Here is a 13,590-nt window from a genome sequence, read left to right on the forward strand (position 1 = left end):
AAAAATATCATCATTGGACCTTGTCAAGCTGGCTATCGGACGGTACCGGCAGTACCGCTTCCGACGACGTGACTTTCCGAGTCGAAGTGGAAGGAAAATTTCCGTCGCTTAACGACGGAATTACCGTGTTATCGGTAATGGTATTTCCGTCCCACAATCAAAGCTTCACGGAAATCAGATGAAACCAAGCTTTTAACAGTGCATCAATGGCAGCAAATTCTGGGCCGTTGGATTTTACATCCAGCGGCCCAGATTTTTTTTTAAAAAAAAAAAGAAAAAAACAAAGTAATTTCGCTCACACGGAAGTTGGCCTTCCGATCGTACGCTCTGCCATTTCCGTCTGTCATCGGAAGTAGTTTCGCCATTTCCGTGCCACACGGAACTTGGAATTTCCGTCAGGCACTCAACCAGCCTCGGAAGTCATTCCTTCCGTTGTTCCGTTGCCGAATGCGCAGCATGAGGACCTTGTATGTCAAAAGTATTTAGAACAGGATTTTTAACTATTTTTGGCACAAAAATGCCTCTCAAATTAATAAACTTGTCTTACTCACCGCAAACAATCTTAAACCATTGCAAACCATTTTAAACCATTATGATATTTTAAGATGGTTTGGGATGGTTTAAGATGATTTAAGAGAATTTTATTGATATCACATTTTCATCTAAAAAATAATAAAAATCAAATTTTAAATAAATATTTGACATAAGATTCAGTCTCTTTACTTTTATTTGAAATTTCCCTTTTTTATAATGTTTTTCGAACCATAAAGGATTTTATGAGGTGTCGCCATGTTTGGTAAGTAAATATGGGCATTGGGGTTAGTTGGCAATGTTTTAATAAAAGTTAAAACTTGGTCGCATCGTATGGACAAGAACTTTCCTCTCTTCAGAGTCGCACTCAGACCCATTCGTTCTCTCTTTCGTGCTCATCTAATTTCCACTACTCTTCTCTACAGTGTCGAAAAAGGCAAACAAGAAATGGTCGCATCTTTAGGGTTCTAGTGACCAAGCACAAATCCTCGCTTCTTCTATAGATTAGACCATTTCTCGAGTTGAAGTTTCAACATAAGTGGATTTCTTTTCAATTTCGCGTTCCGTGCTTGAAAGTCCACTGAGATTCTTAGTCAGCTCAACTTTTAATTCTTTTTTGCCCCTTGCATAAATACATAAAGTTGTGCCGTCTTGGTTTTTTGTCGCTTTCTATATCTCTCTCGTGCAATGGCTGATTCTCATCAGGGAAAGCTAGATCAGAGGTAAGACTGATCTGTATATCTTCCATTTTTTTTTTATATTTTTTAATTTATTTTATATTGATATTGTTTTGAAGTGTTTATATTTCATGATCTCCTCTCTGGAAGTTTAGATTAAGTATCACTTTTGAGCTATAACTATCTAGTGATTTGAGGTCTCGATGTTTCCGTTAGCTCAGGAATTATCAGTCTATTGGAAATCAAGGGAAAACAATTTTTTTTTTCTCACTTTTTACTTTGTCACAACTTATAGCATGAGAATCAGGATTTTCCTTTTCGGTGCAAGATTGTTTTGATTAAGTTAATACATTGGCAAAATCAGTATACCCCATAATTTCCTTCAAAGGTTGTACTTTTTAGTTCCTCTTAAAGTAGCTGTTTTTCTTAGAGACGCGTAATTGTATGTGAAGTTCTTAGGAAATGTATATTATAAGGGTAAAGTGTTTAAGAGAGTGAAATTTATGTTGTACTATGGCATCGGAATTCAGCTCAAAATATTTGAAATTTTGTGCTTTGCCTATGCTTTAAGTTGAATAAAATACGAAGTTGGTACTCACTGCTTATTGTCCAACATCAGTTCTAGTAAGGCCAATGATGATTCTTCTGCAAGGACCATTGAATACCTCCGAGTGCGACTGCTCGCAGAAAGATCTGTCTCAAAAAGTGCTAGGCAACGAGCCAATGAACTCGAGCAAAGGGTATGTTGACTTTTTATTTATTTATTTATTTTAAAGATTCTTGTGGTTTTCATTTCGCTTTTCTGTTTCTTCCGGGAAATAAAAATCAGGTAGAGGACCTCGAGGAACAACTTAGAATAATTTCTCTTCAGAGAAAAATGGCCGAGAAAGCCACAGCAGATGTTCTGTCGATTTTGGAGAGCCGGGGAATGGGTGACACACATGAAGCTGTTGATTCAGAGTCTGATCACGAAACCAACCGAGAATCCACTGAGGGTTACGGAGAATCCACGGAGGGTAACGGGTCTATTGTCTCCAAAAGACTAATCGATTCGAGCTCCGATCATGATTGTTCTCCAGTTGGTCATAGAAGCCTGTCTTGGAAAGGCCGTTGTGATTTTGAACGGTCACGTGAAACGGATAGGAATCAATTTACAAAGAAGCACCGTGTTTCATCGATTGGTTCATCATCTCCAAAACAACACCTTGGTAAATCATGCCGCCAGATCCGACGAAGAGAAGCAAGGTTAGTTCGCTCTCATCTATGTTTGACTCTACCAAGATTTGCAATTCATTACGATATGCATGCTTACAATTATTAGTGCCATAATTCGAATAGAAATCTGCTAATTGAAAACTTTGAAGAAGTAATGGGTTATTTGAGTGTGGTAAATTATTTTCCACTCGGTGTTCTCTTAACATTTTCAACTGAGTTGTTTTATGATTACAGAATGGTGGTTGAGCGCAAAACAGAGCAAGCCAAACTTGGTTCTAAAGAAAATGGAGGTTCTAGCCAGCCAAATGGCAATACCAATCATTCGGATTCTACTGCTGAGACTGTAAGAGAAGGTTCAGGAAGTGTAGGGAATGAAATAAACATAACTAATCGCCTTGATGTTAATGGCGACGTGCCACTGAAAGACATAAAAGAGGCACTGAAAGATCAGGAACAGCTTATTGACCGATACGAAGAGATGGAAGAGGCTCAAAGAAAATGGGAAGAGAAGTTTAGAGAAAATAGTAATACTACACCGGTACGCTTTATCATGACCTTTTCCTTTTGTATATTGGTGTTTTAGGACTGCAAAATTGGCGAGTTTTTATTTTGACTAATAATGTTTGTGTGTGTGTGTATATACATATATATTCCATGGTAGCATTGTGCCAACAAATTTAGTTCATTGTAGCACTCTAGGATGATCTAGCTCAAGAGCCTCTTTATAAACATATATCTCTTCTTAATCTCTCATATTGTGATTAATAAAATAAAATGCTAGGATTTATGTGCTTTTTAGAATTGTTTTGTCAGCAAAAAGTTGTTACGTCGGAGGTTGAAGAGAGAATTCTATCTTGCATTTGTTGGAATTGATTGTAAGAGAGGAGGGGGGTCTCTCTTTATACCTCCCATGGCTTCTCTGTAATTGATTCCTTCTGGCAATAGTAATATATGGTTGATTGAACCTTCTTCCACTGTGACCAACGACTAGTTCATTACATATTCACACACCTCTTTCAGCTATATATATCACTTGTTTCTCTTTTGGAAATATGGTTTTGTGACTTTAATTTAAGAGTTTACTTGACCTTATTCATCTAGTACAAGTTTTTAGTTTGTTCTGCAAGTTGAATGCTAAATAATCCAAACATGAAGTTTTGATCCAATAAACCGCCATCTTGGCCAAATCCAGAAGGCTCTAAGTTTCCTCTAATTTGCTTTCTGTTTAGAAAAGCTTCGAAGAGCGGGCGAATTTAAAATTATTACTCTTCCCAAAGTCTTACCTGTATTTTACCTTTCAAGATCTCTCATTAGAATCTCATCGGCAACATGATTCTCATCTTACTTCTCGCATACTAGAATTTAATATCTATGTGCTTTAGACTTATTTTATTCGTAATAAGATTTCTCAACGCCCTTATAGATGAATAATTGATTGGGGTTATCTATCAATCACGCAGGATTCATACGACCCTGAGATACAGTCAGATGTAACTGAAGAACAAGAAGAATTCAAGGCTCAAATCCCATCTAACATCGCGACTGACATCCCACACACTGAAGAAGCAAAAGCCGATCAAGTAAATGTGTTCACGGAACCTCCAAAGCCACAATCGAACGGTTTCGTACCAACTCTGCAAGTCAGTATCGGTGACTCAACGGACCAGACTAGCAAAGGCCTCAACCCTATCGCTTCCGATCTTCCAACAGCAAAGCAAAAGAAAGCAGTAGAGAGCCCGGAAACCCACAAGCCGAGACCTCCACAGACCTCGAGTCACAGCCCACATTTCAACCACCCATCGAGCACCCATTCTTTCGAACTCCCTTCGTCCGAAACCGGAAGCAGTTCCCAGAGAGGAAGCCAAAACGACCTCTACGCTTTGGTGCCTCACAATCCCGACAACAGTCTAGAGAGCGTGTTGGACGCTCTGAAAAAGGCGAAATCGCAGCTGAACATGAAAATGACCAGACCGCCCCACGGAGTCTTAGCCACAACCTCCATCGTTGCAGCCTTCAGAACGGAGATGCCTGTCGGGTGCGCCGGCCTTTTCAGGCTACCGACCGACTTTGCCGCCAAAGAAGCCGATGCTCGGCCCAACTTCGCCGAGACGCGATCACAGCCAAGTGCTTCCTCTTTGTTGACTTCGCGCTTCGATCCGTACCTCGAGATTCGGACCGGACAGTCCAACTATAGGCCACAACCCTCATATCCTTACCCATCAGACGGCGGATTTTCGAGATCATTCCCGAGCAATGGTGCCGCCCCGTTTCGGGTCCCGGAAGAAGATCGAATGCGGTTCTACAGTGATAATGGAATGCCCAATAATAATAATAATAATATGTACAGGTAGTGTTTATACCACTTGGTGGCTCTGTTGTAGATTTGGTGTTAGAATCAGAGAGATCTGTATACTAAAAATATTGGAGGGAAACTTTTGTACACGGAGTGTATACTAATAATAGTACTGCCATATTGTTTTTGTCTCTTGTCATAGTTGAGATTGTAATTGTATCGCTGACTGAATACCATGTTTAGGATCTGAATATATTTAAATGCACAATTTGATGTCTAGTGCGTCATTATTATTAAACAGAAATGCAGCAATGTCTGTCGAATCAAGTGGGCCTCATTCGGTCTGAGAAAATTTTCTGTTAAAAAATTACCTTTAGGTTTTATCTTTCTGTTTTTATTTTTCGCAGTCAGGATATGTATTATAGTTTGAGTGCAGCAAGAGGAAGGTCTAGTTAATATTCGATAAAAGGTAATAGATGATTATTTTGTGTGTGTTTCTTTTTTGTCTTTTTTATATGGCTTAAAAGAATTTATTGAGCTCCAGAGTGGATAAAACATGTGAACCATCATACAGTTAAAGTCATTGTACCGAATTATCATAATTTATTCCTGCAGGTTGTGGTTCGAAAATTATTCTTTGTTTCTTATCGAACTTTAGGCAATGATAAAAAGAAAAGAAAAACAAATTACATCACTTGAAATTCTCATGATCCTTCAAGCCCGAGGAACTTGCAAACGATCATCTGACACCAACCAGTCCGGGGATGTTATTCCATAGTTATTCAGAATCCAACCGAATATCATCGAAAAGTCATTACAAAAGAAAGGAAGTCCCTACCAAGGGAATCCGTAGCTGTCCCGTCCCACGAGCTTGAGGCAAAGCAAAACCGCGACGCTGCTCATCACACAAAACACCACCAAAGAGAACAACGCAAAGCAACACAAGAATATACGCTCTGCTCTTCTGCTTCCTTCCTTCCCGATGATCATCCTTCGAGATCTTCGGTTGTTGAAACTCGAGCTTCGCAGCCGTACCAGAAAACGGTACACACTCTCCTCCTGCACATTTTTTATTTTTACAAAACACAATAATTTTGAGAAATACTTGTTATACATGTGTTTTGTGTTGTGAAAGGGTCAGAAGAGGTAAAAATGGCGTACCCAAAAGCTTCCGAGCTCAAAGGCAGCTGTTTTCTCAGAGATGTGATCACCGGGCCACGAATGAGCTTCGGTTCGTCTCCCATTCTCAATGTGATTGTATGGCTTCATTTTCCAATGATCACCAAGTTCAACCACCACAGATGATGATTTTGCTAAAGCCTTCGGAATTATAGTTTTACAGAATCAGTTTCAGTTATAAGGAAGAAAAATTAAAAAATTTCCTAAATTCCATGTAACAAAATACCATTGTGTCCCCTGAAGTTTGGGTGCAGATTAAGCATTTGCAGGGATGTGACTCAACCTTCTGTTAAAACATGATTACAAAATACCTAAGTTATTGTTTGTGAGGCTTGAAAAGGAAATGAGTACAGGCAAAGAGTGTTTGTGACCTGAAAGCAAGTGGAGTGAATAAAGCTGCCACATGGGAGAGCTTTGACCGGTTTGACCGACGTGAACAAGAACTCATCGCAGACGGGGCAGCTGGTTTCCAGGCACTTTGGCTTGCACGTGTGGTCCAACAGCTTTATGGACACGCAACAATTGCAAGACATGCAATGGAAATAGTCAACTCCGAGCCCCGACCCGACTCGGCATATGTTGCAATACGGGCAATGGTAAATTTTCCTGCTCAACGCCAAAATTAGGAGAGAACTCGATTATATAGAAAAATATGCTATAATATCGTTTACTTGTTTCTCAAGTAATCAAGATGCCTCGAGTCATCTTAAACCAAACACTCCCATACCGCTCAGAAGCTTTTTTCAGTTTGTGGGATTATTCTGTCTGTATTGGTAAATAGATAGAAACTTGAATGGAGAAAATTCTTAAAAACAAATTTTTATATTTCCTTTGGAGATTTTTCTATAGAGAACAGTTTCTAAAATTTGAAGAGACACAATATAAAGATATTTCTATATAAAAAAAAAATTCCTTTTTTTTTTTTTTTCAAGCATTTAATTATACCTCTTATCATCAAAAAGCTTGCACATATTGCAGTGGTACTTTGCCATTGGAAGTCCATTGCACGAAGGTGTATTGCAAGTCGGCCCGATCGGCTGAATCTCAAGGCATTGCATGCACATCATCTCCGACGTGGATTTCCTGTAAATCCAGACTCTGATATCGATCAAATCGAGAATTCGATTTACAAAGGTGACTATATATATATATATTTACCTGTCCATAGAATGGTCACTGATGCTATCATGGCAGAGTCTGCAAGGGAAAAACTCGCCGCAGCAATCAGCTCGAAGCTTGCAGTTTCTCTTGTAATGTTCACACCCAAACACTCTCTCCTTGTGATCTCGAAACGATGCCGATCGTCCGACCAGGCTCTGGCGCGTCCGAGGTAGTCGCTTCTGAGAAGCCATCCAACGGCTAAAAACGAATCAAAAGAAAAACCACATTAGGGGTTTACTTGTGAGACAAGAAGAAAAGAAATTTTTTTTATCAAAAAGCCAAGATAAATGTTACTTCGCCATATATTTCTGCAGAAGCTTTTTATTTCTCGTCGGATTAGAAGTTAAACTAGGACGAACGTCTTTTTTCTGGTCATTCTTACGAGGCCTGAGAATCCGATCCCACTGAACCACATTTTCTTGAACTGAACCTGACTCGAAGACTGTTCAGACAGAGGCTTCAAGAGTGGCACACACTCATTAAAAAAAGGAAAAGAAAAAGAAAAGAAAAGTAAAAGAGTTCTGTAAGTTATTTGTTCGTACCTTTCCTAGAAACAGCCAATAGATTTTCTTTCGAGCAATCCTCGAGCCACTCTTCAAACATAGTGTTCTTCGTCACCCTCTTGAAAATCTCCATCATCTTTCTCTGCTCGTCTTGGTCAAGCGAAGAGCTCAGCCACGGCAAGAGCACCCGAAGAATTTCCGCGGAGGTGGTCCCTAAAACATAGCCGATCATCTTCTCTTGCTCTTCCACCGAAAACTCAGTCCTCAGCAATGGCCAGAGATCGATCTCTTCCCTCAGGCTGTGCTGATCTATCGAAACCCTCATCGAATCACACATCACTTCAAGCTTGTTCGATAGCTCGCCATATATTCCGGCATCGAATTCTTGTTGATGAAGTCTGGAGAGATCGGAGAGAAGCCTGAAGATCTCTTCGAAAAGTCTCTCGACTCTCTCGTGATCCAGAGTGTACGAAAAGTCTACTCTGGATTCGAGTGCAGGTTGTATTATGTTATCCTCTGAGTTGCTGTGAGACTTGTACAGACCCCAAAGCAAGCAAAACTTGCCGATGAACTGATGTAGAAAAGCCTCGTCTCCTTCTCTGATCCTCTTGGACTCAGAGCTCAGATGTTCCAAGTCTCGGCGTATGGCTTTGTGCACTTTGAACATGATATCGATTGGCTGTTCTATACCGTAGTTCACTAAGCCTCCATTGTTGATGACACGACATTCGATATTGCATGCCCAGCTGCAGAAGATTTTCACCAGACCAGAATCCGATGGTGGACCTGAATGATAAGAATGAAAGACAAAACCAGGTAAGAATTCATCGATATTACAGAAAAGTAGGGCTGAAAAAAATAGTGCAGAACCTGCTGATTGCAGATTATTGAGAAATGTTTTAGCTTCTTCGTCGCTCAGTGTTCGTGAAAGCCACGGCAAGACTCGCTGAATCAATCTCAATGGCATCGTGGATAAGCTTTGATGCAAAAGAGCTTGTTGTCTTTTGATGCTGAACTTCTCTCGAGCGAGTGGAAGGACCTACAAATTTGAAACCGTTTAATTTATCAGAATTTCGATAATCGCATCAATAAAATATGATAAGTATTCTTCAATCACCACTAACAAGAAATTATTACCTGGGATTCTTCAATGTACAAGTGTCTGCCAATAGTTCCCACTAATTGTTCGACAGAAGAGCAGAGCTTAGAGTAAAACTCAGCTGACGAATAGGACTCTTCTTTCGAATTTTGGATCAATTCCTGAAACTCGTTGAATTTTCTTTGTAGCTCAGCGTGTTGATTGAACGAAGATGATGCTTCTCCGAAAACAGAAGGGAATGTCACTTTGTCTCTTGCAATACTTCAACAAGAAGAAAATTAATTATTGCTTGCGAACAAAGAAAGGAAAACCGACAAAAAGTTCACAAGAGAATGAAATACCTTTGAAAGAGACAGATTTCTCTAATGAACTTCAATCTCTCATCGAACTCTTGTTGGCTCTGAAAATCACCGGATCGATACATTTGCTTGATCTTCTCAAATGTCTCGTTCAGCTCTTCCTTTGTGGCCTTGTGCCACAGCAATGTATCGTCTATCGGGTGCAATCCAATATTCTCTATCGGACTAGTCGTTGGTTTGTTATCATCAGATTCATGGGACTCTTTCCTTTCAATCCACTTGAAAATGACCTGAAGATATAAACAAAGAATCCTCTTTTGATTAGCACACAATGATATGTTCATGATCAATGTTGTCAATGATATTAAGAAAAAGATATATATATATATGTAGTAGACCTGTTGAAGGATCTTTTCTTTGGGGACAATCTTGCTCAAGCAGTCAAGGAGGTCCTGATATTCGTGAGCCGAAAGAGAGGATGACATGGATGATAGTACCTTAACCAGTAAGTAAGCCGGCATTTCGCAGAGGTATTGCCAGACCATAGACGCTTGATCTTCGATCGAAAAGTTACCCAAAAATATAGGAATGACCTGTCAATATCATAAAAATAAAGTTCTAGTATTTTCATCTTCGGTTGGAAAAAAAAACCATCCACAACAATGAGTACACTTGTGGAAAATGATCTGGTTGGATTTACAATTTATTAATGAGATATATCAATATCATTGATTAATTTGTTATGGTAGAAATCTTATTTTTCACATACATGTTAACAAATTTTGGTTATCTGTGTGTCCAATTCTATTTATTATTATGTTCATAGAAGCAGAACTTGGTATAGTTGTTTGTTGATTGTCCTTTCATATATATATATATATATATATATATATATATATATATATATATATTAGTTTTAGCATCGCGCTACGCGCGAATGATTTTGGCATATTATAAATGATAATAACAAGTAAAATTTGTAGATGTTAATTTGTGTTAGTAACATTCGTAAACAATGGGCAACAAAGAAATCGACAATTAAGAAAAAACCCTTAAAAATCATAAACGAATAATAAAATGTAAAAAATTTATTTTGTACATTAATTAGACTTTCATGGGTAAATAAGACTTGCGTTCGTTTTCCAATGAAATATGGAGACACATATAAGGTGAAGGGAAATAAATATCAAAGAGAAAAAGAAAGATAATTTGATAAAGGAAATATAAAACTAACATACACTCAAAATAATGTATGTTATTGATATAATATAATATAGTATCAGTAATTATGATTAAAAAAATACATTAAAAAATTATAAAAAATATATTGATGAGAGAGGGAAAAAATAAACAATATACATAAAAAAAATTACAAAATAGATTGAAAAAAAAACTCAAAAAAAAAAAGATATAGTATAATTAAGAAAAAACCCTAGAAAATCATGAACGAATAATAAAATGTAAAAAATTTATTTTGTACATTGATTAGACTTTCATGAGTAAATAAGATTTGCGTTCGCTTTTCAATGAAATATGGAGACACATATAAGGTGAATGGAAATAAATATCAAAGAGAAAAAGAAATGGAATTTAATAAAGAAAATATAAAACTGACATAGAGTCAAAATAATATATGTTATTGATATAGTATAATATAGTATCAGTAATTATGATTATAAAATACATAAAAAAAAATTAAACAAAATATATTGATGAGAGAGGGAGAAAAAAAACAATATAAATAAAACAAAATTTACAAAATAGAAAAAAACTTAAAAAAAAACCCGAAAAGGCAAAGTCAAAGAAAAAAAAAGCCCGGAAAGGCAAAAAAAAAAAAAAAGGCCGCCACGTGTCGCCACCTGACGACGCCACGTGGCGGCCTGAGGATGAAAGTTGGGGAGAGGTTGTGTTTATTAACTATGCTATAGATATAACTCGATTGGTGAAACAGTATCTATATCTAAAAAAACATATTTTTTTTACCGCCGCGAAAAGAAACTATTTTGTTGCGAATGAACAAGATATTGAGGAATCGTCCATACGTATAATCAGAAATTTTGATACGGGCCTTTATTTCCACATAAAAATGGAATCCTTATATATATGGGTACCTATTTTTGTTTAGTACGTAGCAGAGTGTTCACGTGTTTATGGGATGATATTAAATTGGAGTAAGTAAACCAACACCCCAAATAATATTTTGGTATTAATTTTATACGGGTAAATGATGCATATATATACCGTGTTTAAATGGAATGTTGAGTTTAATTTTTTATTTTAAAAAATGTCGAGTTTGTACCTTCTGTTTAATTAAAATGACGAAATTATACACCAAAATACAGCGTTACAAATCTTCATTTTCAAACCTTATTTTACTTTTATTCATTTATAGTCCCTTATATAATTTATTTAAAATAAATAATTTTTTTTTCCAATTTTTCAATTTGAAATTGAACTAAATAAAAAGACTAATATTCATACCTCTCAAATTGTGACTTTGATTGCAGGATTCCACGCTCGAATAAGTGATTTTGATGATTTTCGAATGTAATTTTTTTATTATTTTTTTGTCTACATTCTCTACGATATTTTAGATTTTAGGAATCTTTGTTTTTAATTTTTAATTTTTTTATGATAAATTACATATAAGGTTAGGCGCGGATGAAAAACGGTAAAATAGGGTTCATATATAAATATCAGAGTCATTATTAATGAAATGTCAATAAAATAAATATTCGTGGCACACGTATCTATATTAAAGTATAATTTTTTTATTTTAATTAAACATATGGTACAAATTCAATATTTTTCAAAATCAAAAGTTAAACTCCACATTCCACTTAAACACATAGTATAAATGTATCATTTTTCCATTTTATATTGTATTATGGAATATAACGATTTGTGAATGATTTTAAAATAGGTCAACGTAAAATATAAAAAGACTTTGCCATAAATTATAGAACAAGCTGAAAAACTTATATCATTAATATAATAATATACTAAATAGAAAAGCAATGTTATGCGTACATAATAGAGTGATTACTTTCTTTTAAAAAAAAATACTCTTAAAAAATGGAGTGATTACCTGAAGATAATGTATTGTTTTTTTTTTGTATTATTTTTTAGAGTACTGAAAGTTGAATTATTGGAGATGAACTAAAAGAATTAGCAAGAAGATTACACGCATATCCTAGTCACGAATATATTAATGTCTCTTGTTCAATTTTTATTTTATTATTTATTTATTATATATTATTTTTGCATGAAATCACTTGACTTGACTAAAGGATAAGATAATGATATAGGTAGGAAGACACTTTCGTTTGACCACGCTAACCAATCTGGCTTATGATACTCGAACGAGTACTTCTATAACAACTTCAATTCCCGTGTCTTGTTAGGTAGTTTTTTTGTTAGCACTTCTCAATCAAACTTTTCGACATAGTCTTTGGAAATAGAAAGAGAGAGTTTTACCTGTACTTGTTCTTTGGCCATGTTCTCAGTAATCAGTTGCTTTAAAGCTTTTGTTGAGGACAACAAGTCTTCTGTGCAACGAATCTCATTAATCCGCGTAGTACTAGACTTTAGTGTCTCAGATATCTGATCACTGAAATCTCTTTGGCCTACTAAGTTATTCTTTCTTACATTCAGAGCTGAAAGTATCACCTGCACCAATAATTTCCAAACATGAAAATAAAACTAACGGATATAGATCAAAAACATATAATCATCAAATATATTACCTCATCTTTGGCATTCAAATGCTGCTCGTAAACCAGCCATAAAAATCTGTACTTCTCAAGTGTGGATTGAATATCAATGCCTACATTTTGTTCGCCACTGAAATGTGACATCACTAATCGATGAAGATCATCGACTTGATTGTTCAGGGATCTGTGAAACATAGTGAAAAACAGGATTGGAGAGTTTGGTTGACCCACAAAAGAAGCTGAATTCATCTTCAAAATGACTTTTTTTTTTGCTTCTCTTTTTCCTTCTTTAACTTTCTAGTTAGTTTAGATGTTATTATTGTATGTATGAATTGTGTATACTCCATGGAGTTATTATCGTACATATATAGTACGTCAATGTCTCTGATAATGTCTGGTGGCGGTTCCATCTTGGGGTGTTTCATGCTATTTTTCACATAATAAATAAACGATATAAGAAAACATTAGTCAGCGAAAAATGACAACATTATGGGGAAACGAATGAGGGCATATTTATATAACAAATTCATTTTCCTACGTGTATATAGTTGCATGGTTCTTGCGGCCATACTAGCCGGCGCAGATTTTGCAAAATTAATTTTTCTAGTATTAAATTGTCTAAAGACTTTGTGTGTATATATTTGCTAAATCTTTATATATTTATCATGATATTTCGAGTAATCTCGGTGTGTCTTTTTATGCATGACCCTTGACAATATATATATAGCTTCTAGGGTTTCAATTTCTTTTGATTTTTTTTTTTATCAAACAAACTAGGCGAATTGGAATTTAAACTCTCATTATTAAGTCTTTAGAACAGCATAAAGTTTAGGTTGAGATAATAAAAAAATATATATTTGTAGGGACAGTGCATGTATTTGATGCGTTACTTGTAAGGTCTGAGTCATCTTTGTCTTATT

The 13,590-nt window shown here is 36.1% G+C and overlaps 2 protein-coding genes across 2 annotated transcripts; one reads left to right on the forward strand and one right to left on the reverse strand.

Annotated features, from left to right (window-relative positions):
• Window positions 1–882: 882 nt before the first annotated feature.
• Window positions 883–4,989, forward strand: LOC149378957 (transcriptional regulator ATRX). Its single transcript, XM_089603512.1, has 5 exons — window positions 883–1,253; window positions 1,828–1,948; window positions 2,038–2,453; window positions 2,658–2,961; window positions 3,884–4,989. The coding sequence occupies exons 1-5, from the start codon at window positions 1,219–1,221 to the stop codon at window positions 4,772–4,774; spliced, it is 1,767 nt and encodes a 588-aa protein (XP_089459638.1). The 5' UTR covers window positions 883–1,218; the 3' UTR covers window positions 4,775–4,989.
• A 318-nt stretch (window positions 4,990–5,307) lies between these two features.
• Window positions 5,308–13,248, reverse strand: LOC149378958 (zinc finger protein BRUTUS-like). The gene is made up of 15 exons (XM_089602328.1): window positions 13,209–13,248; window positions 12,704–13,096; window positions 12,435–12,626; window positions 9,356–9,550; window positions 9,000–9,247; window positions 8,697–8,919; window positions 8,430–8,598; window positions 7,599–8,345; window positions 7,351–7,498; window positions 7,054–7,254; window positions 6,841–6,978; window positions 6,267–6,501; window positions 6,122–6,181; window positions 5,878–6,036; window positions 5,308–5,775 (listed from the first exon to the last, which is right to left on the reverse strand). The coding sequence occupies exons 2-15, from the start codon at window positions 12,917–12,919 to the stop codon at window positions 5,551–5,553; spliced, it is 3,156 nt and encodes a 1,051-aa protein (XP_089458454.1). The 5' UTR covers window positions 12,920–13,096; window positions 13,209–13,248; the 3' UTR covers window positions 5,308–5,550.
• Between the last annotated feature and the right edge of the window lie 342 nt (window positions 13,249–13,590).

Source organism: Urtica dioica, chromosome 12, assembly GCF_054948205.1.
Source record: "Urtica dioica subsp. dioica isolate 48M chromosome 12, U.dioica_male_clone48M_v1_H2, whole genome shotgun sequence".
NCBI lineage: Eukaryota > Viridiplantae > Streptophyta > Magnoliopsida > Rosales > Urticaceae > Urtica > Urtica dioica.